We start from the raw sequence: 23,097 nt of genomic DNA, 5'->3' as shown, positions 1-23,097 counted from the left end.
GGGTGGGGGAAAGGGGGGCCTGGGCCCGCCCTCACTCACGGGCCCCAGCCCAGGGCCCTAAGGACGCGGAACTGACTGGCTCCGGTCCGGCTGACGGGGGCTCCTGCCGTAACTCGTCAGCCCGCCAGCTCGAGTGAGCTCTGCCCTGGGCTGCTTCCTTCCCCCCCCCCCCCCGGCGTTCCCCACTCGGGGTGTTTACCTTCGGGTTGGCCAACAGCCTGCCGGCCCTGTCGCGCCCCCACCCTTCAGCGACGGAGGGCTGTGCTGGCGTAGCCCAGGTGGGGGCAGGGTCCACGCGCCGGGGAGGTCGCCCGACTCACCCTCTTTCCCAGTTCTACCCCCCCGACTCCCGACAGCCCCCGCCGCCCCTTAATGGCGGCCCTTTTAAACTTCCCGCCGGAGGCTCCCCTTCCCCCCCATCAGCGGCCAGGGCGGGATTGGCAGCGCCCGGCTGGTCTCCGGTTGGCCGCCGTCCGCATCCGTCAGGGCGGGGGAACTCCTCCCGCCCTAGCCCCGCCCCTCCTGCCGCACCGCGGCCGCGCGCTGGCGGGGCTGCCGGTGTTTCCAGCCCCAGCGCGGCTTGCGTGCAAGCCGCGCACTCTCGGGCTGGCCCCCCCCGGAGGCCGAGCAGCGCCTGCTCGGCGTCACCCGGGGGCGGGGGGGGGGGGTCGCCCCGTCACAGTGGGATAGTGGGACAAATTCTGACCTGTTCCTGCAGCCTTTCTCTTCCCATGTCATTTGAATCATCACTCCGGCTGTGTCTACATTGGTGTGATCTTGTGCAAAAGCGGCCGCTTTTGTGCCAAAACTTGCTGCCTGTTTACACTGGCCGCAAGTTCTTGCACAAGAACACTGACGTTCTAATGTATGAAATCAGTGCTTCTTGCGCAAGAACTATGATGCTCCCGCTCAGGAATAAGCCCTCTTGTGCAACTGTTCTTGCGCAAGAGGCCAGTGTTAGACAGGCAACATGAATTTCTTGAGCAAGAAAGCCCTATGTTTAAAATGGACATCAGAGCTTTCTTGTGCAAGAGAGTGTCTACACTGGCACGGATGCTCTTGTGCAAAAGCACATGTCTTGCGCAAAAGTACATGCCAGTGTAGATGCTCTCTTCTGGAAGAGTTTTTGCACAAGAACTCTTCCACAAAAGAGTTCTTGCGCAAAATCATGCCAATGTAGACGTAACCTCCATGTTTGGCTGAGAGAAAGGAACAGATATGGGTCCTATTCACATTTTCTTTACCATACTGTAATTGATTTTATGAGCTGTGGTGATTTGGCAGTTTGCTCCTGGAGGTCGGGCTATGTCTACGCTACAGAGGTTTTTTTTTTCAAAAAAAACCTTCAATTACGACCACACTCCAATCATGTTCTTTTGAAAGAAAATCGAAAGAACAGAGGGGGATTTCCAAGAATGGTAATCCTCTTTCTATGAGGAAGAAGCCTTTTTCTTTTGTGGACAGGGAAAAGGGTTTTCTTTTGAAATAAGAGGCCTCCAGGAAATAACACAGGTGTCCTGATAGCCACTCTGTCCAAAGAAATCACAACTCTATGGTTCATGTCTCCTGGCCCCTCTTAAAGCTGCAGGCACTCTGGACAAGCCTTGTGGCAGGAAGCTGGCCTTGGAGAAGCACCCTAGCCGCGTAGCTTTCCCTGCCACAGGCCTGCTCACCCATGGTGGAGCCACAAGCTCCCCGATACCAACCACGCTAGCTACCAGACCCTGGGGTACCTGAAAGCGCGCCAGGATCCATGAAGACCTCATGCGGCAGCATGTCGGGTCCTGCGCGACATGCAGCAGACCCTAACGCAGAAGATCTGGGAGGACGCTGAGTGGTGGAACTGTGTGTGGGACCAACTCATGCAGTGGTACAATAGCATATGTGACATCATGGGTGACCTGATGGCACATCTGGCTGCTGTCACTGCTCCTGCCTACCACCCCTCTCCCCCCCGCCACTATGCCCATTCCCCTGCCCCTCAAGCGATGCCTCTGCTCCTTCTTCAAGCAATGCCCTTGCTCCCTCCCCAAGTGATACCCATGCTCCCTCCCTAAGTGCTGCCTGTGCTTCCTCTCCCTTCCCCCCTGCCATCCCTGACACCGCTCCAGACCCTCCTCCTGCCTACCCTCTGTGGTTCCAGGACCCACCCAACCCCAAGTCCAACGAGGTCCCTGCACCTGAGGTGGCACATCCAGCCACCCCCATGCCACTCTAAGCCCCCCTTCCCCTCCAGATTATGAAGCCTTCCTCTCCCTCCCCAGCTTTTTAAAATGAAAGATCAATACAGAGTTCGTTTTGGTTAAAACCAAACAGGTGTCTTCATTGAGAAGTCAGGGAAGGGGCAAAGGGAGGGGTTGTGGTGTGAAAGAGTGTTGCAAGCCAGAGGCCCATAGGGGGGAGGCCCTGGGGAGAGTTACTAGGGACCTTAAGAGAAACTCTCCCTCAGGGCCTCCCGGATGCACACCCCAGCCTGTTGGGCCTGCTGGGTGGCAGCTGTCCGTGGCTGCTCAAAGGGTCTCCCTTTGTGGCCGGCCTCTGCACCCCACCCCGGGAGGAAGGCCTCCTCTTCCTCTACACAATATTGTGAAGGACACAACATGCCGACACCACCTCAGGAATGTTGTGCTCCCTCACATCCAGTTGAGTCAGGAGGCACCTGAAACATGCCTTGAGGTGACTGAAGGCGCACTCAACCTGGATCTGGGCCCGGTTCAGGTGGGCATTAAATTGGTCACTGCTGGGGTCCAGGTGGCCAGTATAAGGCTTCATAAGCCATGGCATGAGGGAGTAGACTGCGTCCCCCATGATGCAGAGTGGCATCTGCACATCCCCAACCGCAAAGTCACAGTGGTGGAAGAATGTGCCCACCTCCAGCTTCCCATAGAGGCTGGAGTTCCAAAAAATGCCCTGCCTGACCACCCGACAAAAATGTCTGTGAACTGTCCACGATGGTCGACCAGGGCCTGCAGCACCATTGAGAAGTAGCCCTTGCATTTGATGTACTGGGCTGCTCGATGTTCAGGTGCATGGATCGGGATGTGGTTCCTATCAATCGTTCTTCCGCACTTTGGGAACCCCAGGGCAGCAAATCTGGCCACAATAGGGTCCAGGTCTCGTAGGGGGATGACCCTCCACAGCAGGATGGAGTTGATGGCCCTCATAACCTGCAGAAGGAGACAAACACACAAAACAGAGAATGAGAGAGGGGGTGCCTGAGCATTGGAAGGTGCCCAACTCCTTTCCACTTCCTCCCCGCCAAACGCTCCAAGAGCCACCCCCTATGAGGCCACCCCTCCCCCAGCAGCAGGGCAGTGTGAGGGTGGGATGGCACAACCCCCCAGAAATGGGGCTTTTCCCCATGCCCTCCAACTCCCCTTTTCCCGAGACTTTTCCAGGACCCCCCCCCCACACACACACACTCGTGCAGGGATTGCAGCCCGAGAGTGCCTTACCTCCATAATGAGGACCCAGACAGTGGACTTCCCCACGCCCAACTGGTTGCCCACTGTCTGGGATGGTGAACTTTCAGAGGGTGATTGTGACTCGCTTCTCCAGGGGGATGGTGGGCCGCAGGTGGGTGTCACATCATTGGAGGGCAGGGGCAAGCCAGGCACACAGCTCCAAAAAGGTGGCCTTCTGCATGCGGAAATTTTGGAGCCACTGCTGGTCATCCCACCACACCATAACCAGCCAGTCCCACCAATTGTAACTGGCGTCCAGCCTCCAGAAACGCTTCTCCACTGTGAGTTGCGGTTGCAAGGGTGTTGCTCCCACATCCAGAGAGCAGGTCCCCAGAATGAGCTCGGGGTCCAGCTCATGCAAGACCAGCAAGACAGCCAGCACAAAGTGCTGCAGAAACTGCCGCATGGCCATGTGGCGCCATCGCATTCCCAGGGCAGCTCCGTGGCACTAAGACAAAAGCTGTGGCGTTCACAAAAGCTGAGCAGCCAAAGCAGGCACTGAGAGAGCTTTGCTGTCCCTTGGAGCAGTAGGCAAGCAAGCAGCAGAACCAGAGAAATGGCTGCCTTCCAGGGCAGGAGGTGTCCCTTTAAGTGCGTGTCTCTGCAAGGCTCCGGCACCAGCACTTGGAAGCAACTGGTGACTTAAAGCCCTGCCTGAAGTGATTCCGGGTGGCCTTTTATGTGAGAGAGTGTCCAATCAATCTGGATGCTCTCTCTCGAAAAAGCAGATCACTTTTTTGATGTGCTTAGCCACTGTGGATGCTCTCTTGAAGACGAAGTTTTTCGGAAGATCTCTTCCGGAAAAGCTTCTTCCGAAAGACGCCTGCACTTTAGACGTACCTTCAGAGAGGTGCCCTTGAATGAATGAAGTTTGTTGTCTGTCTCACAGGCCCGTCGGATTCTGGATCTGACCCCTGTGAATGAACTGGTGAGCCTGAAGTGGAATAAATATGGACGTCCCTATTTCTGTATCCTGGCCTTTTTCTATGTGCTCTACATGATTTGCTTCACCATGTGCTGTGTCTACCGACCTCTGAAACATCGACAGAGCAACAAAACACACGAAAGGGACAACACTATCTACATCCAGAAACAGCTGCAGGTACATTGTATACACCATTAATGTCCCACAGCTCCTCCCAGCTTTTCAGCCCAAATTTCCCAAAGCACTTTATAGGCTATGAATGCAAAGGAAGACCTTCAGCCATTTACTGACATCTCCCTGCAGCACAGTGCCCCTGAGCATGCTGGGAGGTTGGGCTCAGAACTAACACAGGGAGGAGAGCACCTCCTACTCATAATAATGCATCCTGTTTGTGGTAGGAGTGCCTTAGGGCCGGCAAGAGCAGTACCCCCATTTAGCTGGGCAATGAACCCAAAGAGCTTGCAGTCTGAAGAGACAAGACTGATGCAGTGTAGGGAAAGGGGTAGAACCCCAAGCAGAGTGAACTATGTGATGACATGTGTTAGTCCACTCTTTGGGGTAGGATGGGTTTGCTTAGAAGGGGGTTAGCTACATGGAAAAAAAGGAAGGGGATAAATGGAACAGAGTGGGTGAGGAGAGGATAGGTGGAGAGGTGTGGGCTGGAGCTGAGATAAAGAGACTCCTTTCTTTCCTAGGACTGATTCTTTAGGAGCATGAGGCAAGCCTGACTCCAGCTGGGCTACGTCTAGACTGGCATGATTTTCTGCAAATGCTTTTAATGGAAAAGTTTTCCGTTAAAAGCATTTGTGGAAAAGAGCGTCTAGATTGGCACGGACGCTTTTCCACAAAAGCACTTTTTGCAGAAAAGCGTCCGTGCCAATCTAGACGCGCTTTTCCGCAAAAAAACCCCGATTGCCATTTTCGCGATCAGGGCTTTTTTGCGCAAAACAAATCTGAGCTGTCTACACTGGCCCTTTTGCGCAAAAGGGACTTTTGCCTGAACGGGCGCAGCATAGTATTTCCGCAAGAAGCGCTGATTTCAGACAGTAGGAAGTCAGTGTTCTTGCGGAAATTCAAGTGGCCAGTGTAGACAGCTGGCAAGTTTTTCTGCAAAAGCAGCTGTTTTTGTGGAAAAACTTACCAGTCTAGACGCAGCCCAGTAGCATTCAGTTGGTGCTGCAAGTGCTCAGAACCTGTCAGCATCTTTCCTGATGTGTCCTCAATTAGGCATCCAAAAACTAAGTCACCCAAAGGACGGGGCCTTGTTGGCCCTGGTGTGTGCACTCATCCTGTGTCAGAGTTGGGGATATAAACCAAGTTTCCTGGCTCCTGCTGTCATGCTTAGTCTTTAGACTAACTGCCTGTGCTGGAGACTATGGCATGAGCAATCCTACAGGAAGAATCCCTTTTTACTCTGGCTTGGATGGGGCTTAAGAGTCCCCTCCTGGCCATTCACAGTGTGACAGTGGGTTTGGGTGCTTCTCTATTTTTAGGAATCTTATGTTACTCCTGAGGACAATCTGAGGCTGGTAGGGGAGCTGATCACAGTGATAGGAGCCATGGTAATATTGATCCTTGAGGTAAGTGGACTCAGTATCACTCCATAATGTTTGGTGCATGTGTGAACTGACTGAGCCCTAATTTGAACAGTGTATTCTTCTTAGATTCCAGATATCTTCAGAGTTGGCATCACCAAGTACTTTGGACAAACCATCCTAGGAGGGCCATTCCACGTCATCATGTGAGGCTCCACCTCCCCTTATTTCACACAGAGTCCTTTCTGGTCAGGGTGGGGATAATTATAGAGACTTGGAAGAGACTTGAGAGTTTAGAAATGGGAATGGGAAGCTGAAATGTAATTCTGATCCTCTTAATTCTGCTTCGTCCTCTACAGCATCACCTATGCCTGTATGATCCTGGTGACCATGGTGATGCGCCTTACCAGCACCACTGGAGAGGTGGTCCCCATGTCTTTTGCCCTGGTGCTGGGCTGGTGCAACGTCATGTACTTCGCACGAGGCTTTCAGATGCTGGGACCCTTCACCATCATGATACAGAAGGTAAGGACAACCCCACCCACTGCATAACTGAGAGAGGGAGAGAGACTGTAATAAAAATATCAGAAAAGATGGATCTGAGAGTGGCAATTATCCAACCATGAGCATCCGCTTGTGCCCAGGGTCATCTCTTGGGCCTCCCAAGAGTTTCTGGCATGGGACAGAAATTACTGGAGCTGGACAAGAATCTCTTTGGCTTTATCTAGCAGGCTGTTTTAAAGGAAAGAGCATGTTACAACAGATAGCATATTTTTTATGCAGCAGGGTGTTGGGATGGAAGTGGTGGAGTGATGATCTGAACTGACACTAGGAGGAATTTATGAAGGAAATCTTACTCCCAGTCTGAGGGGTCGTGTCTACACTACATCCCTCTGTCGGCAGAGGGATGTAAATGAAGCACTTTGAAAGCACAAATGAAGCGGGGATTTAATATCCCACGCTTCATTTGCATAATCATGTTCTGGTGCTATTTTGAACAAGTGACATTTTGAAACTGAAACCGCAATTTAGATGTGGTTTTTCCAGCAATGGGGCAATCGTTCAAAAAATCGCCCCGTTGTTGAAAAAACCGTGTCTAAACTGTGGCTTCAGTTTAGAAATGGCACTTGTTCGAAACAGCACCATGACGTGATTATGCAAATGAAACATGGGATATGTAAATCCCCACTTAATTTGCACTCGCGAAGTGCTTCATTGACATCCAGCTACTGACAGAGGGGTATAGTGTAGACGTAACCAGGGTGTGCGCGGACCATCAGACACTAGTCACACGAGAGAGGAGAATGAGGAGAAGCTTTAGGTGAATGGGTGCTTGAGGCTAGGGAATGGGAACAGAAATGGGAATGAGGTGGATGTTTTTAGTGGGTGAAAAGTGAAGTTCTTTTTCATGGACTGAGGGAGGCCACAGTCAGGGTAGGGAAAGGTACAATGGACAGTAGTGTCACAGAAGTCACTAACGTGACTCAGAACAAGATTGGTCTCTCATCTCTTGTCATATTGGTGGAGCAGGCTGTAGCATCTAGTTCGATGGATGACACTGCTGGAAAAAATACCGAGACAAGCAATTTAGTACTATTAAAAATTACATGTGTCTGGCCAAGGGGACCAACAGTGCCTTTGACAAGGCAGGTGGGGTGGGGGAGGAGGCTGCTCAAGGCCCCCAGAAGGGTCAGGGCCTCAGCTAGAAGGGGCAGGACAGGGGGTTAGCCTCCCCCTCGCCAGCCCTTCAGGACCACCCAGAGCGCACCGTCTGGGCCCAGGGCTCTAGGTGCCACCACCACCACAGTAGCAGTGGCCAGCAGCCAAAGGCCATTTGAATTGCTGGGCCTTGGGACAGTTGTCCCCTTTGCCCACCTCCCCGTTGGTGGGCCTGTATCTGCCTAAGATTACCCAGCCGCAGCAATACTACTGTAGGCACAGCTATCAGTCCTTGTATGTCAGCTGAATGGCAGCTGGGCAACCAAGAGGAAATCCCCAATTTCAGTGTCTGATGGTTGATCAAGTATATGATGGAGGTGTCCTGACTTTTCTCTGAAATACCAAATACCAGCCATTCTGTAGCCTGTTTACTACAGTAGTAGGTGAACTAAAACATGTAGCTCAAATTCCCATCCATAAAAGCGCAGCATATTTTCACAACGTATTTTCTGAGGGAAGATCGATTGAGTACATTTTCCAAGCTCACACAGCAACTCTATTGGGATTAGACATCAGGTCTGTTGACTTCCAGTGCCTGCTATGGCCACTGGAGCAGACTAACCGGAACAGTTATCTGAGCCAATATGACATGAGATACAAGACTGGATGGACCATAGCTCTGATTTGCTATTGTGGGTGGTGAGAGACAAGTTTACATGGACCCAGAAGTGAAAGTAAGCCCTGATACGCAGCTCTGACAAGAGCTAGCTGAGCTGTGGTAAAAGCCAGCAGGAAGCTATTGAAAGAGCTCGCAGAGACCTGGGTTGCAATAGGACAGTACCTCTAAGAAACTGTAAGTTACTTTCACTGCTGCATGGACCAGTTAGACAACAAAGCTTCAGGCTACAGCTAGACTGCAGGCTTCTTTCGGAAGAAGGTTTTTCTGAAGAGATCTCCCAGAAAAACTTCTTCCAAAAGAGAGCATCTACACAGCTAAAGCCCAACAAAAAAGCGATCTGCTTTTTTGAAGGATAGCAGATAGCGTCCATTCAGTGTGAACGCTATCTCGCATTTCAGTGTGATTACTGTGGATGGAGAGGCCACCAGGGTACCTGTGCTTTTTTCTGGAGGACTCTTCTTTCAAAAAAAAAAAAACCTCTCTTTTGTATCCACACACGCCTTTTTCCGAAAACGCTTTTTTGGAAAAAGGCTTCTTCCTCGCAGAGTGAGGTTTACTGCTGCTGGAAAAACCCCTCTGTTCTTTTGACTTTCTGTCAAAATAACACAATAGCAGTGTGGATGTAAGTATTGTTTTCTGGAAAAACTCTGCAGTGTAGATACACCATCAGCTATAGGGCTGTCTTTGTGACAGCAGGGTCTCATGGCAGCTGGTTTTGTTTTGTCTGCAGATGATATTTGGAGATCTTATGCGCTTTTGCTGGCTCATGGCAGTGGTGATACTTGGCTTTGCATCAGGTGGGTATGATGCTGTACACAGTATCTATGGGTGCCATAAGACCAGTTAAAAGGCAGCAGGGGCTCAATGGATACCCGCCCAGGCACCATGTCTTGCACATCCATTCCCAGAATATTAGGGTTTTATGGAACAGCTCTTTGGAAAGGAGGCATTCAGCTCTCTAGCTCCTTCATAGCTTATTTTAGAACACATCACACTCCCAGCCTTCCCTGTGCTATGTTTCCTCCACACTGCTGGACTTGAATTGCCAGTTCCATTTTCCCTCTTTTCCCTTCCCTTTCCTCTTGGCCCTTGATATTCACAATTCAAGTCTCCTCCTCCTCCTGCCTTTTTCTCTCTTCCTAACAAATTGTCCCAATTGACCTTTCTCTCAGTATCACCTCTCATTCGCAGATTGACACAGCTGCCTATGAAGTTATTGATTAAGCTGTTTGGGGACCTCAGCAGCCTGGGGAATAGGTGGGGGGAAATACTGGGGACTGCTAGGCACTTCTGAAGAAATACCAATACCCCATGGAGAGGAGGAGCCCACCTTCCTACTGCAAATGGGTTGGGGTAGAACTTCGTTAGTCACTCTTCCTCCAGAATTTCCAGTGTTGTGTGAGCAATGCAGTGTGCTCTTGCTCCAACTAGCATATGGTTGGGGATGGAGGAGGGGAGGGGCGAGACCTCTAGCTGCCCCCTCTGCAGTTTGGCAAGGGGACACAGCTCCATCAGCCAACCTTGGCCTATAGAGGCCTCTCCATCCTGCAGCAGGTCCAGGAAGGCAGACTTTGGCAGCTGTCTGCAGCCTAAGCTACCCTCTCTGGCCTGCAGCCTGTTCGCAGTGGACCGGGGGAAGCTTTGGAGGATGGCCCTGGACTCCAACAGCCATCCCTGGCCTGCTGCTAGTCTGGGGAAGAGTGAGGCCTCCTGCTGCCCCCCTCCAGCCTGCAGCAGGACAGGGTTGGTGTCAAGGCTTCCAGTGGCCTGCTCCCGGTATGCAGCTGTCCCTCTCCCCACTCTGCAGCTTGTCCCGGGACAGGGACAATCTCTGGTGCCCCTCCCTATCCTGCACCTGGTCCCTGGGTTGGAACAAGTCTTCAGAGTCCTGGCCTAGCCTCCAATTGCCTGTCCTACAGCTTACAGCTGATCCAGGGATGGCAAAGCCTTAAGCTGCTCCCTCCTGGCCCTGCAGCTGGTATTGGAGGGCTGAGAGCTCCAGAACCCCTTCCTGGCCTGCAGCTGGTCTGGATGGGGGGAAAGGCCTCCTGTGCCCCCCCCTCCACTCTGTAGCTGGTCTGGGGCATGCTTTCTGGCCCCTAGGGTGATTCTGGGGGATCCAAGGCAGAGAGGTTGGTGGGCAACATAGTTGCGGGGCCAGGGCTGGACTCCCCGCAATCTGACACTCTTTGGGGAAGGGGAGCCACTTGTTCTGGTGGCTGGTCATGTGGAGTTCTATCCTCAGCTGGCCAGTCTCCTGCTGGTTCAGCTGCTCCCTGTGGGCTCTCTTTAATATAGTATCCCCCATGCTCACTGCCCCCAGTGGTCATTCTGCAGTACCACATCCCTCCTCTCTGCCCTATGCCTTTCCATGTTCTAGAAAACATTCTCATTCGGGGCACTTCTCATTTCCTGGCACAACCAAACCCTGCCCTGGCTTTAAGTTACAATAAGAAGAAGCTGCCTACTACATTTGGTGGCCGTAGCTCTTTCAGTTTAGAAAGAGTTCTTGAATAAATGGACTCTCAGACAGACTCACATATAGAGGGACTCACAATCTCTCTGATATATGTATAGAGAGAGGTATTGTTGTTTCAGGTGATGGCAGAATGGTGAAGGGCAGAGCAGTGAAAGCACAGAGGCTTCTTCTCTTATTTTCTCTCTCTTTCTCTCTACACTAGCATTTTACGTCATCTTCCAGACTGAAAACCCTGATGAACTGGGCCACTTCTATAACTACCCCATGGCTCTCTTCAGCACTTTCGAACTCTTCCTCACCATCATTGATGGGCCTGCCAATTACGAAGTGGACCTGCCCTTCATGTATGGCATCACCTACTCCGCCTTTGCCGTCATCGCCACCCTGCTCATGCTCAACCTGCTCATTGCCATGATGGGCGACACTCACTGGCGCGTGGCCCATGAGCGGGACGAGCTTTGGAGAGCGCAGGTGAGGGAGCTGCCCAGCCACATGCGAAGGGGCCTCACTGGATGGACTCACTCTGAAATTAGGAGACGGCTTGGTCAGGGGCTCCCATTGTAGCATGTGTGTAGTCCCTGACTGATGGCCACAGAGCCTGAATTTCTTCTCACCTTGAGGAGACTTGTGGGTTCGTTTAGTGCAGGGAGAGTTGAGCTCTTGGCAGTGGAAGGCATGTATGTGTTTGGGGGAGCGCCAAAAATGAAATACCATGGAAAAGGGTTTTATTTCAGTCCAGGAAGTCCAGATGAATGAGAGCTGCCAGCCCCATAGCATAGGAGTGAGGTATTTCATTCCTGTCTGTGAGAAGTATAGATTCCATCTATGCCCCCCTTGATTTTCTACTGCTGGTTCTACCCACTTCTCTGTACCCAGGTCTCTGTACCTCTTGTCTTGTCAACACCTTTTCTGTGTTTTGAAGATTGTTGCCACTACTGTCATGCTGGAACGGAAACTCCCACAATGCCTCTGGCCTCGCTCTGGGATCTGTGGGAAGGAGTATGGCTTGGGGGACAGCTGGTACCTCAGGTGAGTTCTAATGGTCTTGCTCACATGTTGACTAAATCTGGTAGATTTTATTGTGTAAACCTGTCAGAGAAGAAGATGATGTTGCTCCACTTTGTTCTGACAGAGCAGTCCCCTATCAAAGGGAGCCATTTCATGTGGAAATGGGCTGGGCTCTGCAACCTGAGAATGAGCAAGACTCATGGAACAATTATAGGAATTGGAGATGGAAACGGTCTATAGACTCACACCTAGTCTAGCTTCCATCCACCCAGTGCAGTCTGTCTTCTATTGATGAGTAGTCCAGCTTATAAATGACTCAAGTAATAAAAGTTTAGAGGTGGAAACAACAGGGGTGATGATGTGGCTGATGTCTGCTAGAGGCCACTGGATCAGGTGGATGAGGTAGATGAGGCTTTCTTCAGACAACCGAGAAAAGCTTCCAGATCACAGGCCCTGGTTCTCATGAGGAACTTTAATCACCCAGGGTATGTCTACACTTGCAGCCTATTTCGGAATAGGGCTGCAAATGTAGGCATTTGGAATTGCAAATCAAGCCCAGGATTTAAATATCCCGAGCCTGATTTGCATCGTCCCAGCCGGGTGCCATTTTTTGAAATTTACAAGCCTGGAATAACTGCCCGCGTCTACATGCGGCGGTGAAACAGGCATTCGAAATAAAACCCTATTTCGAACTCCCTGTTAAACATCATTGCAGGTTTAACAGGGGATTTGATACCAACTTTTAACTTCCTGAAGGGAAGCTTCAAAGAGGATGGAGAGAGGCTGTTCTCAGTAGTGACAGATGGCAGAACAAGGAGCAATGGTCTCAAGTTACAGTGGGGAAGGTCCAGGTTGGATATTAGGAAAAACTATTTCACTAGGAGGGTGGTGAAGTACGGGGATGGATTACCCACGGAGGTGCTGGAATCTCCATCCCTAGAGGTTTTTAAGTTTCGGCTTGACAAAATCCTGGCTGGGTTGATTTAGTTGGGATTGGTCCTGCTTTGGGCAGAGGGCTGGACTCAATGACCTCCTGAGGGCTCTTCCAGCCCAAGGAATGTCCACATTGCAATTGTGATCTTCCACAAGATGACTGAAAGAACAGAGGGGTTTTTCCAGCACAGGTAATCCTCATTCTATGAGAGAGAAGCCTTTTTGCGAAAGAGCTCTCCTTATCCAGGTCATTAATAAAAATGTTGAACAAAATCATCCCTAGAACCCATCCTTGGGGCACTCCGCTTGAAACCGACCGCCAACGAGACATCGAGCCATTGATCACTACCCTTTGAGCCTGACAATCTAGCAGCTTTCTATCCACCTTACAGTCCATTTAGCCAATCCAAACCTCTTTATCTTTCTAGCAAGAATACTATGGAACAAAAAAATTAATTTGACATTGAGAGCCTTTGTTTCTGGTGGGATAGAAAAAGCCGAGGTTGACTCTCAGGGCCAGATTTTTCAATATATTTAGGGGCCTTAAGATTCAGGTACGGTATTCAAAAAAGCTTAGGTGCCCAATACTGAAAAATTATGCATTTGAAAATCCTATTAAGTTGTTGCTTGCATCTTTAGGCCCCCAGAGATTTTGACAAAGCTGGCCATTAGATTCAGCCAAGTTAGTCTGTAACTGGAAAAACTTAAACTATGAATAGTTGTGCAGCACCTTTAAGACTAACAAAACCTGTAGATGATGTCATGAGCTTTTGTGGGTGCAACCCACCTCTTCAGATGTTGTTGTACCCATGAAACCTTATGACACCATCTACATGTTTTTGTCTTTAAGGTGCTTCTAGACTATTCGTTGTTTTTTAAGTTTATCCCTTTATTTGTACACTTGAGTGCATTTGATCAGGAGTCATAGAGGCCCATGTTTCGGAACAGAACTGCTCTTAGGAGGAATAGCCATTTGTCATTCTAGATGCTGACATTAGGCTCACTCCAAACTGTGCTGCACAAGTTCCAAACAAACTATAGGGTCTGCCAGGTTAGGAGCAGTATCTGCAGTTAGGTTTGTTAAATAAAAGCTCAACCTGGGCACTCATCTTCATTTCTTCAAGAGTCAGGAAGAATTTCCCCTCCTAGTATTGTACAGCTCTGTCAGGAGCGCCTTGGGATGTGATCCAGCATTAGCCACAGAGAGAAGTGAGCCACTGGGCTTTTCCAGCACACTTAGGTCTAGTAGCTTTCTTTTTGCACTGCATACACCAGAGCACAAGGGGGAGTAATTTCTCCCTGCTGTCCAAGAGCAGCAGGGGCATGACCCAAATAAATGAGCACAGAGATTTCACATCAGCTTCATGCAGCAATTAAAACAACACTAAAGCAGAACAGCTTCATGTTCAGAGCACAGTGACCCCCCTGTGCGCCGGAGCATAGTGTGAAACTGGGGGGAAGGTGCTGGGCTGGAAGAGGGCAGTGAGAAGGGCAGGAGTCCTAGTCAGGACAGCAGAAGAGGGTGAGGAGTTGGGGGGCAGCAGGCACCAGGGGAGCTGATGGAGCAAGGGGAGACAGGGCAGCAGAGGGAAAAGGTAGAGATTTATAAGATATTTATTAATAACTTGGGTGCCACAGTGGCACATCCAAACAAGCCACATGAATTCAGCACTGGTGCACAACACAAAATTCATTCTGCTCATGGGAGGAAACTCTTACAGGGAACACTCCCCCCCTCCCCCAGCCTCTCCACCCCCTCATTAATGTCACACACATTGGGTTAGTGCAATTGCAGGATAGTTGCATAAGGGGGGGTTTGGTGGGGGCCAAACTAATCCCTATTGGTAGGAGGATGGTGGGAAAAGTCCTTAGAGGGGTCACGTGACCCCTCTTACTTCTGGTCATGTGTCCATCTTGCCCCAAGAGTGTTACCTCCAGAGGCGTGGTTAATGGAGGTCAGGGGTATGGCTAATGGGGGTCAAAGAGTACATTTTAAAAAAAATCTTTGATGTGAAAAAGTGGGCCATTCTCAACCCATTTCCCGGGCCTACTTTGATTGCCAGTCTGCCCCTGGGCATGAGGATTTGAGGTAGATCCTGGACTGACTTAAATTCAAAAAGTGATCTTTAAAAAGGTTGGAGACCATTGCTCTAGGCAGACACTAACTAGATTGGCCTCCAGCCCTAATGCAGTGCTCCCACCGTACATTGGCACTATATTATCAAATGAAAAAATCAAGGCTGCCCTGAGGCTGCAGGCCAGGGCATTTGCCCTGTGCCACAGCCGCTGGCACAAAGCCCGGGGCCTGCCTCTGGGATGCTCGGCACACGCGCGGGTCGGTCACGGCTGCTGGCGCACAGCCCAGGGCCCGCCCCCCGGTGTGCACGGCGCACGCGCTGACCAGTCCGGCCCAGCCAGCGCTGCTGGTGCATGTGCCGGGCTGTGCAGGGCCCCGCAGCCGTGAGGGCAAGTGCGCTGCAGTTTGGCGCCGCGGGGCCGGCACTGCGGGAGCCGGGCACGTGCCCCTTACAGCTGCCATCAGGCGCCCCCCGTGGGTTGGCGCCCTGGGCAGCTCCCTGGCTCGCCCATGTCTCCGTCCGGCCTTGCACCTGGGGTTGTAAGAGAGAGACCAATGTCTGCCACTGCTCAGATTGTCACTGCCTTCCTTCCCCTTTAGGAGTAGATACAAAAGCCTAGTAGTGTCCATGGCTCTTTGCCTTGGAACGCTTGTGGGCAGGGCCTTGCCCTAGAGCAGTGGTCCTCAACCTTTCAAGGTTGCCGGGCGCCAGGGGGCGGGGCCGTTCGCCCACCGGGCGCCAGGGGGCGCCCCCCCCATAGCCGCATGCCCGGGGGCGGCTCCCCCTCCCCCCATAGCTGCATGCCCGGGGCCGGCGCTCCCCCCGCCATGCGCCCGGTGCCAGGCCAGCCCCGAGCACCTGGCGGGCGCATGGAAATGCCCCCGCAGGCGCCATGGCGCCCGCGGGCACCGTGTTGGGGACCACGGCCCTAGAGGTAAACAAACCTTTGCTTGGGTGAGGCCGTGAGTGCTTACTGACTCAATATCTGCATTGGGGAGGCCAGGCGCACTTGCTGCCTACCCTGCTTTTTGGCAGCAGGATCCAGGAATTGTTAAACAGGCACCGTACCCTCACACAAGAACCTCCGCTGCAGGCGTAAGGAACCCAAGCACGGATAATTATGCAATAGCCCTTAGGGGAATTTCCTTCCTTGAGCCAGCCTGCTGGAATTTGCCTTGGTTTGCAAAGCAGCAGGATTTTATAACCCTTGTGGTATTTTATCCTTGCTAATGGAACTGCGGCTGTTTTCATTACTCACAGAAATGCCAAATGCTTCCCAAATCCTTCTAAAGTCTTTCGTCAATGAAACTTTGTGCAAATGAGTTCCACAGGTGTGAGAAGTGTTGGGTTCGAAAAGCCCCAGAGAGAGGGAAGTCAGGCAATAATTTGCTTTCCAGACCACTCTTGCAGTTGCTGCTACTGCAGGGGAGGCAGAGCATGGCCAGTGCCTACTGCTGGGTGAGAGGTCATCGTGGAACATGAGTGGCAGAGCAGCTCTCCACCTGACTGTTCCCAGTGGCTCAAGTCTCTGACATGCTGTAGAGTAGCTCTTCTGGAGAAAGGGGCAATTGCATTGGAGGGAGAGGACTAGCTGCTGCAGCTTTGTCTGGAAATGGGTGACAGGGGAGGGATCACATGAGGATTATCTGTTGTGTTCCCTCCCTCTGGGGCATCTGGCATTGGCCACTGTCAGCAGACAGGATACTGGGTTAGATGGACCTTTGGTCTGACCCAGTATGGCTGTGCTTATGTTGTTAGCTTCTGCTTTGGCTTGGGGACTGAAGAATGTCAGAGAGGTATTCTAGCACACTGGCCTGACTGCCTTTTTCTCATCTTGCCCACAGGGTGGAAAGCCGATGCGAAGGCAGGCAGCATAAGATGCACCGCTACATGGAAGTACTTAAATCCCAGAACACAGAAGACTTTGACAAGTACTCACAGAACAAACAGGAGCTGGAAGACAAGGACATGGTGGCTCCATACAGGAAGAAGACCCCTTGCAGCACTCCAGCTGTGTCGCCAAGCTTGTCCCGGAGGAGTTCCAACCGAGGCTGGGAGATCCTGAGGCACAGCACCATAGGCCAGCTGCGGCACCCTGCCAATCTTGCCATGGAGGAGGAGGAGGCGGAAGAGGTCTACCATGTCTGAGTGTCCGCTCTTTACAGTGAGCGATCCCTCTCTCGTGTTGTGGCAAAGGCCACATTCTGGCATGGACATCTTGCAATAGTAAATGTCCTATCGCCTGCAATTCCCTGTGGCTCACTCCACAGCAGCTCTTTGTTGGGCTTAATGGAGTGCCCAGTGTGTGAGAGGAGGTGAGAGTGGTCCCCTATCACATGAATGTAAACACACATAAGGAAAAAAATTCCTCTTGCACGATAGTGCATGTTCCCACCAGTCTGGTGGAGGCCGTTGGGATTTGAACTGGATCACTAACTTCTTCCCCATCAACCCAGAGCATTCAAGAGGGAAAATGTCTGATGTGCTGCACATATGGTGGCACTGCTAAAATGTATATTCTAGTGCAAATGTGCACCCGTGTCCTGCAGAGGCAGCGTGTCAGACGAGTCTACTGCCATGGCAGCAGTAGAAACTGAAGAACATCTCCTTATGGTGATGCTTGTGTTTTTGGCACTGAAGGTTCATTCTCGGAGGGTGTAGACTTGACTGGCAAGCTTAGTGTGTGTAAACCTGGATTGTGTTGTCGTTTGGATTCTCAGCGACCCTTTGAGAGCAACACAGGGATTTTCTAGGCATGGACTTGCTAACTGGTTACAATGCTGATGCTTTTTTATCCTCACTGTCTTTGAGCTGGGGAAGAGGGGTGGAGGCAAGAAATTCACAGGAGCACAAAGAGCCCCTGGATTATTTTATTTAGTTCTATTTACATTTGAATCAGGGCTTTTCTCTCCCACCCTCTCGAAGATAAATTAATATTTTACTACTTCTGTGCATGGAAGGTCTGAACTGTGAATTTTACTTGAAGTAATGTAGCCCTCTCCCTGTAAAAGAATTCTCCCACAGCTTATTTCTGAGTACAACTCTGAGTCTGTTGCTTACCTTTAAAGAAATGGCTCCTGTCCCACTCTCAGCCATGCAGGGTTAATATCTGCAACAGCACTGCCTTTCACACCCCGCCCCCAGGCCTGAGAGTTGGGGAGTGGTTTGCTATGGACTGGTAGGCTATGCTGCAGAGGGGTATGGGTGAGTCAGGACATCTCATCCTGCAGAAGCACCAGAGAAAACTTGTTAGTGCAAGGCCCTTGAGGCGTTCTGCCCACTTGTGCCCCAGGGCTTTTCTAAAGCCCAGAAATCTGAGCTCAGCTTCACCCTAACATAGATCTACACAGGGGCATACACCTACCTTCTCTTTGCTCCCCTTACCCAGGATGAAGATGTGCCACTGGGCAGGTATTTAGCTATCAGCAGGGGACACAAACCTGTCTCCTCTAGACTTCATCATGCTGAAGTGACTGTTTTCCTTTCAAATAAAGCACTTTATGGTGAGTCCCAAAGTATGTGTTCCCTGGGAGCTCTCCATCCTGTTTAAAGATTAGAGCTGTGATTGGTTGGGACTGTTTACTCCTCTGGTTGTGGGCCATGACTGATTGATCTCAGTTGGTCCCTTCATGATGGTGGTTTATGAATGGTGCTATAGATGGATGTAGATCCATGGTGATCAAGTGACCTGCTTGGAGTTCCATTTCCACCCAATAAAATCCTCTGCACAAGCCTCGTCTCTGGTCTGTATTTATTTCATTTGCTCCTTTGCTTCTGGGGAACAGATGGAGTCAGCAAAGGAAGAACCTTTGCTCAAGAGCTAAGAGCGCAAGGTCACTGTCACCTTCCCCAATGCCCGCAATGGGGTGGGAAGGAAATCAGAAGCCCCTGCTCCTCTGGGATGTTAACTGGTATGGAGCCAGAGCCCAGGTCTCTCCTTCCCAACAGGGTCTGGGATGGAACCAGAACCATCTGTCAGCAGCAACCAGAAAGCTCTGCTCCCCTCCCTTCCTCTCTGATCCCTAGGACCAGAATTCTCTGCTCCTCTCAAGGATGGCAAGAGCACAAGAGGGTGGATTCAGGAATCTCTGCTCAGCCACCCACTCCCAACTCGGGAAATGGAGCAGTGGGGATCCAAGAATTGGCTGTGTCCCTTCCCAGCACCAAGCAGAAGGGGATCTGTTCCCCTCCTGCCCCTGTGACCCTGGTGCAGACTCAAGGACCCACGGTTTCTGCCTGCCACCAAGTGGTGTGCAGCTCTGAGCTCAGTTACCCTCCCTTGCAGCTCTGCCTTGGAACAGGACAGCACAGCAGTAACCGGGTCACTCACCCCATCTCCTGTCACACGTGTCCCCCACCAAGCTGGGAATGGCAGGTGGCAGGCCTGCCCCAAACCCATAGAACTGAGAAAGAACCTCACACACCTTAGCTCCTTTTTTTTTCTTTAGAAAAAAAGGAACATTTCCACTGCCTTTATTTTGCCTGGTTCAGGGTGAAAAATGTCTGTGTGGCTTTGATGGACTCCCAGTGACAGCTCTGTAATGTTTTTGATCTCATCTGCAGGCAGAGAAGAGGCAGCAGGCGTGTTTGATCTGTCCAAACTATCTTCCAGCTCCTCCCCACGTTACAGCAGGTCTCTCTCCCCCCAATCTTTCCCCAGTGTACAAGTTCTGTAGTGTTGCAGTCAAGTTACTGCAAGGGTTTGGTTTGGTGCCATAGGGCATTTAATGCCCTCCCTCTTGCTGCATAAAGTCTCCAGGGATTGCCTCGCTTGCTCCCATTGAGAGTGAAAATCCCTCTGAACTTCCTTCCTGGAGTTTAGAAGTGGAGGAATAGTCTGCACCTCAGACTTCTACTGGCTCAAGCTGGTTCAGGTGAACTCGCATGAGCTGGATGCTGTTGAGAATCTTTTTCTGGTGGCCAACCAGGGTGATCCCAATTCGCTGGATGTCTCTGTGAGTGAAAGAGGGCACAGTAAACACGGGACTTCTGCTCTCAACTGGCCCAACCCACCTTCTCTCTGTTACTTCCCTTTTTCAGGCCCTGTCTTCACTGTCACCCAGTTTCAACCCAACTTGTGGCATGGTTGGCTGTAAACATGGTTTATACCACAGCTAACATGATTAGTACCAATGGTGCTGTCACAGGCCTAGCTGTCTCTCCATATCCCAAGCAGCAGTGTTTCCCTTTGAAGACAGACCTTCTCTGCTCCCAACTATGCCTGTGTGACTGGTCTGGCTAATCCTCTTCCTCCCCCACCCTCAGTGTGGAAGGACACCACAAAGCGTACCTCCCCATGTGCTGCTGCTGTTTCTCTGTGTGCATGCCCTCCTGAGGCCTCCTCTCCTTCTGGAGGACCAGGGAAGAGGAGCCCATGCTTTCCCACAATGCACTGATGCAGGGGTGTAGCTGCAAATGCACAAACATGCTCCACACACACTAATGATGTGTGGACAAAACTCCATTGTGTGCATTTTGTGTGTTGGGGGGGGGGGGGAGGAATCAGAGCTGGTTACAAACACCAGTTGTACGTCAAGTGTAGAAAGGGCATAACAGGGAAACACCCTGTTGACAATTGTCTTGTTCTGAACTGCCCTTCCATTACATCTGTGTGTATCCTCTATATATTCCCTATTCCTTATCTCCTGGCTCCTCTTCCACTCTGGAAGTCTTTCCTTTGGTGGAAACCCTCAGCTCCCAGCATCCTCTGCTCCATCCCCATGTTACTTACTCCAGAGTCATACGGGAGATGACATCAAAGGTGGTCAGTCCAGCCTGGTCAAAGTTCTCCTTGTAGCGACCCATCTTGATGGCATCCAGCCATTCGTGGGCATTGGTGAGTGAGGGGAAGTCCGGGGGTGAGTTGCTCAGCAGGGGCTGGGATGGTCTGCAAAGGAAGAAAGAAGGTAAGTGCTGTAAGTTCATACTATGATGCACTAGACTGGGGGAAAACGAGGAATCCTGTGGCACCTTAAAGATTTATTTGGGCATAAGCTTTTGTGGGCTGAGCCCCCTGTTATCCCTATATCTACACAGACCATATGGCTCGGATTTTCTGGGACAGTTTTGATTTTAAATATTCTGTCCCACTGTCCCCATAAACCATCAAAATGTCCCAGAAATTCCAATATTTCGGCAAATATTTTGTGGTGTAGGGGCAAGAAAGCCCCCAGGCTCCCTGCCAAATCTGGCTTGTGGGGAAGAAGTGACTGGGCACACTGGCTCACCCCCTTCCCCGGATGGGGAAACAGCAGCACAGGGATGTGCTTCCTGGAGGCTTTTCCTTTTGCTCTGGAATTTGTCCAATAGGAGCAGCAAGGGTGGGGCTTAGGACACAGTGTTGGGAGCTGCACAAAAGAAAGTAAGTGGCCCCCTTCCTCTCAGGCCCAGACCCTACAGCCCCAGCCCCCACTCACCGCCCTGCTGAGACCCTGCACGCCTAGCCCCCTCACTCATCGCACCCCCAACCCCTTCACTCACTGCCCTGCCGAGACCCCGCACCCACCCAGTGGTGCAATTCAAATCCATTTCTTAGCAGTAGGGGACCCTGTTAAGAGGGGACCAATGACTCTCTGCATGACTCCTCCTCGCTCCCCAGCCCTGTCCTGCTGTATAGAGAGGCAGCTCCAGTGAAGGGTAGGGATGGGGGTTCCGCTCCTCTTCTCACTGCAGTTCTCAGGAGAGCCCTGACCTGCAGGCTCTCCTCGGACCTGCAGCAGGGAAAGGAGCAGAATGCTGACAGCTCCTCTCTGGTGCAACTGTATTGCCCTAGCCCCCTTGCTGTAGACAGAGATGAAGTTCCAGGGAAGGGCAGGGGGTAGGGGTGTGAGCTGTACAGCTGCACCAGAGAGGAGGTGCAGGGCAGCTGACTCCTTGTGTGTTTTGCCAGTACACTGTACGGGTTATAAATATCTTGCTGGGACAGCACACTGGCTTACTTGCTCTGATGCCCCCACATATACCAACCACAAGGACACTCAGGAGAAAACTGAACACTCCACCAGTGGAGACTGGCTTAGGTTTCAAGGGTAAAAGCTGATAGCACCGTAACTAGGTATATTTGCACCTGGGGCAAAATATTAATTATGCTCCCCTCTCCTTAGGCTAGCACGTGTCATGCTCTCTACTTTTGCAGCTTATTATTTTTACTTATTGCATCTTTGCACCCGTGTCATAACCATGAGGGCTGACCAGCAACTTGGTGACTAAAGACTTAACTATGTCTCCTGTCCCTAGCCAGGTATCTGGTCAGCCAATAAATAATCCAGCCAATATCTGGATTTCAAACTGGGGACAGAGGCAGAGCAGTTTCTTCCAAGCAACAGGGAGATGGGAAGGCCTGTCTCCTCACAATGTGTAAGTAGGGCAAAGTTTAGCTAGTCTGTCAGCTTTTATTTGCTTTCTAGTTTGGGAATGTGTCTGTGCTATTATAAGTGTTTTTTCTCTCTTTTGTAACTAAGTTTTGAGCCCATGGCGGGGGAGGGGGTCCCCCATGAGTACAATAATCGGTGGCTCTTTTTCATCTAGTCACTATGCTTGCAACTATGGTTTTGTTTTTATAGTAAAAGTTTTTCTTTTTCTAATTAACCTGGTATTGGGTCATTTTGGTGTCCTAGTTTTACCTGTAAGGTCTGGCCATCTGGCTGGCTATGGAGTCAGCTACCACAGACTGCAACTTGTTTTTCCCTTTTTTTTTTTTTTCAGGCTCTTTGGGGAAAAGAGCTTGAGGTATCCCTGAGGTTTTAGGGAGGAGGTTTCCCAAGTGATCACTGCCCTGGTTTTCTTGGAGTATTTGGGTGGTGGCAGCAGATATTCCCCAAAATCTGGGTATTAGGCTTTTGGGGGGAAGTTTTTGTACCAAAGCCTTTAGAGACCAGGTTTTGGAGTGTTTTTGCAGGCCCCTACTTCCACATTTGTTGTACCAGAGTGGGAAGCAGCCTTGACAATCCCTGAGCAAATTATGATGCATCCAGGGTGAGCACCCTGTTTGCCCAGCCCTTGTTACAACCCTGAAAGCTATAAACTTCAAACTGCACCATATAATGGAGTGAGAAAATTTGCTTAATCTAGTTGTTACCCAGTCTAATAGGGTTGAAAGTTCAACCCGGGACTTCAACTCACATATGACCAACACCAACTAGCCAATTACAATAGTCAGTGCGGAGCAGGGAGGAAGGAGGACAACAGCAGGACAGCACTGAATAAGGATGGGTACTAATATTCCCCCACCACACTCCAGAACCCCCACAAGCTCCTGCCTGGTATCCAAGCTCTCTCCTGCCAGGATCCCCCATTTCCCTTAAAAGCACCCAATCCAACTCACCCGGCAAAATAGAT

At 51.1% G+C, this 23,097-nt stretch overlaps 2 protein-coding genes across 17 annotated transcripts in view; one reads left to right on the top strand and one right to left on the bottom strand.

Annotated features, from left to right (window-relative positions):
- Nucleotides 1–18,483, top strand: part of LOC102448373 (transient receptor potential cation channel subfamily V member 6-like) — a 98,093-nt gene extending 79,610 nt beyond the window's left edge. For 9 of the 10 annotated variants that reach the window (XM_075903092.1, XM_075903066.1, XM_075903108.1 and 6 more), the window contains 8 exons: nt 4,354–4,566; nt 5,883–5,969; nt 6,054–6,130; nt 6,284–6,449; nt 8,993–9,059; nt 10,944–11,212; nt 11,664–11,770; nt 16,605–18,483. In XM_075903092.1, coding sequence (XP_075759207.1) covers nt 4,354–4,566; nt 5,883–5,969; nt 6,054–6,130; nt 6,284–6,449; nt 8,993–9,059; nt 10,944–11,212; nt 11,664–11,770; nt 16,605–16,908 — 1,290 coding nt within the window. In that variant the 3' untranslated portion in view covers nt 16,909–18,483. Of the gene's footprint in view, nt 1–4,353; nt 4,567–5,882; nt 5,970–6,053; nt 6,131–6,283; nt 6,450–8,992; nt 9,060–10,943; nt 11,213–11,617; nt 11,771–16,604 lie in introns of all 10 variants that reach the window. The other variant, XM_075903100.1, reaches the window with a different exon arrangement.
- A 16-nt stretch (nt 18,484–18,499) lies between these two features.
- EPHB6 (EPH receptor B6) overlaps nt 18,500–23,097 on the bottom strand; it is a 146,804-nt gene continuing 142,206 nt past the window's right edge. For all 7 annotated transcript variants that reach the window (XM_006111844.4, XM_075903058.1, XM_014575691.3 and 4 more), the window contains 2 exons: nt 20,492–20,647; nt 18,500–19,713 (listed from right to left, as the gene is read on the bottom strand). In XM_006111844.4, the coding sequence (XP_006111906.2) occupies nt 19,605–19,713; nt 20,492–20,647 (265 nt within the window). In that variant the 3' untranslated portion in view covers nt 18,500–19,604. The remainder of the gene's footprint in view (nt 19,714–20,491; nt 20,648–23,097) is intronic.

The sequence above is a fragment of the Pelodiscus sinensis genome, chromosome 1 (assembly GCF_049634645.1).
Source record: "Pelodiscus sinensis isolate JC-2024 chromosome 1, ASM4963464v1, whole genome shotgun sequence".
Classification (NCBI taxonomy): Eukaryota; Metazoa; Chordata; order Testudines; family Trionychidae; genus Pelodiscus; species Pelodiscus sinensis.
The sequence above is the reverse complement of the archived record's forward strand: the minus strand, read 5'-3'. Positions and strand labels throughout refer to the sequence as shown.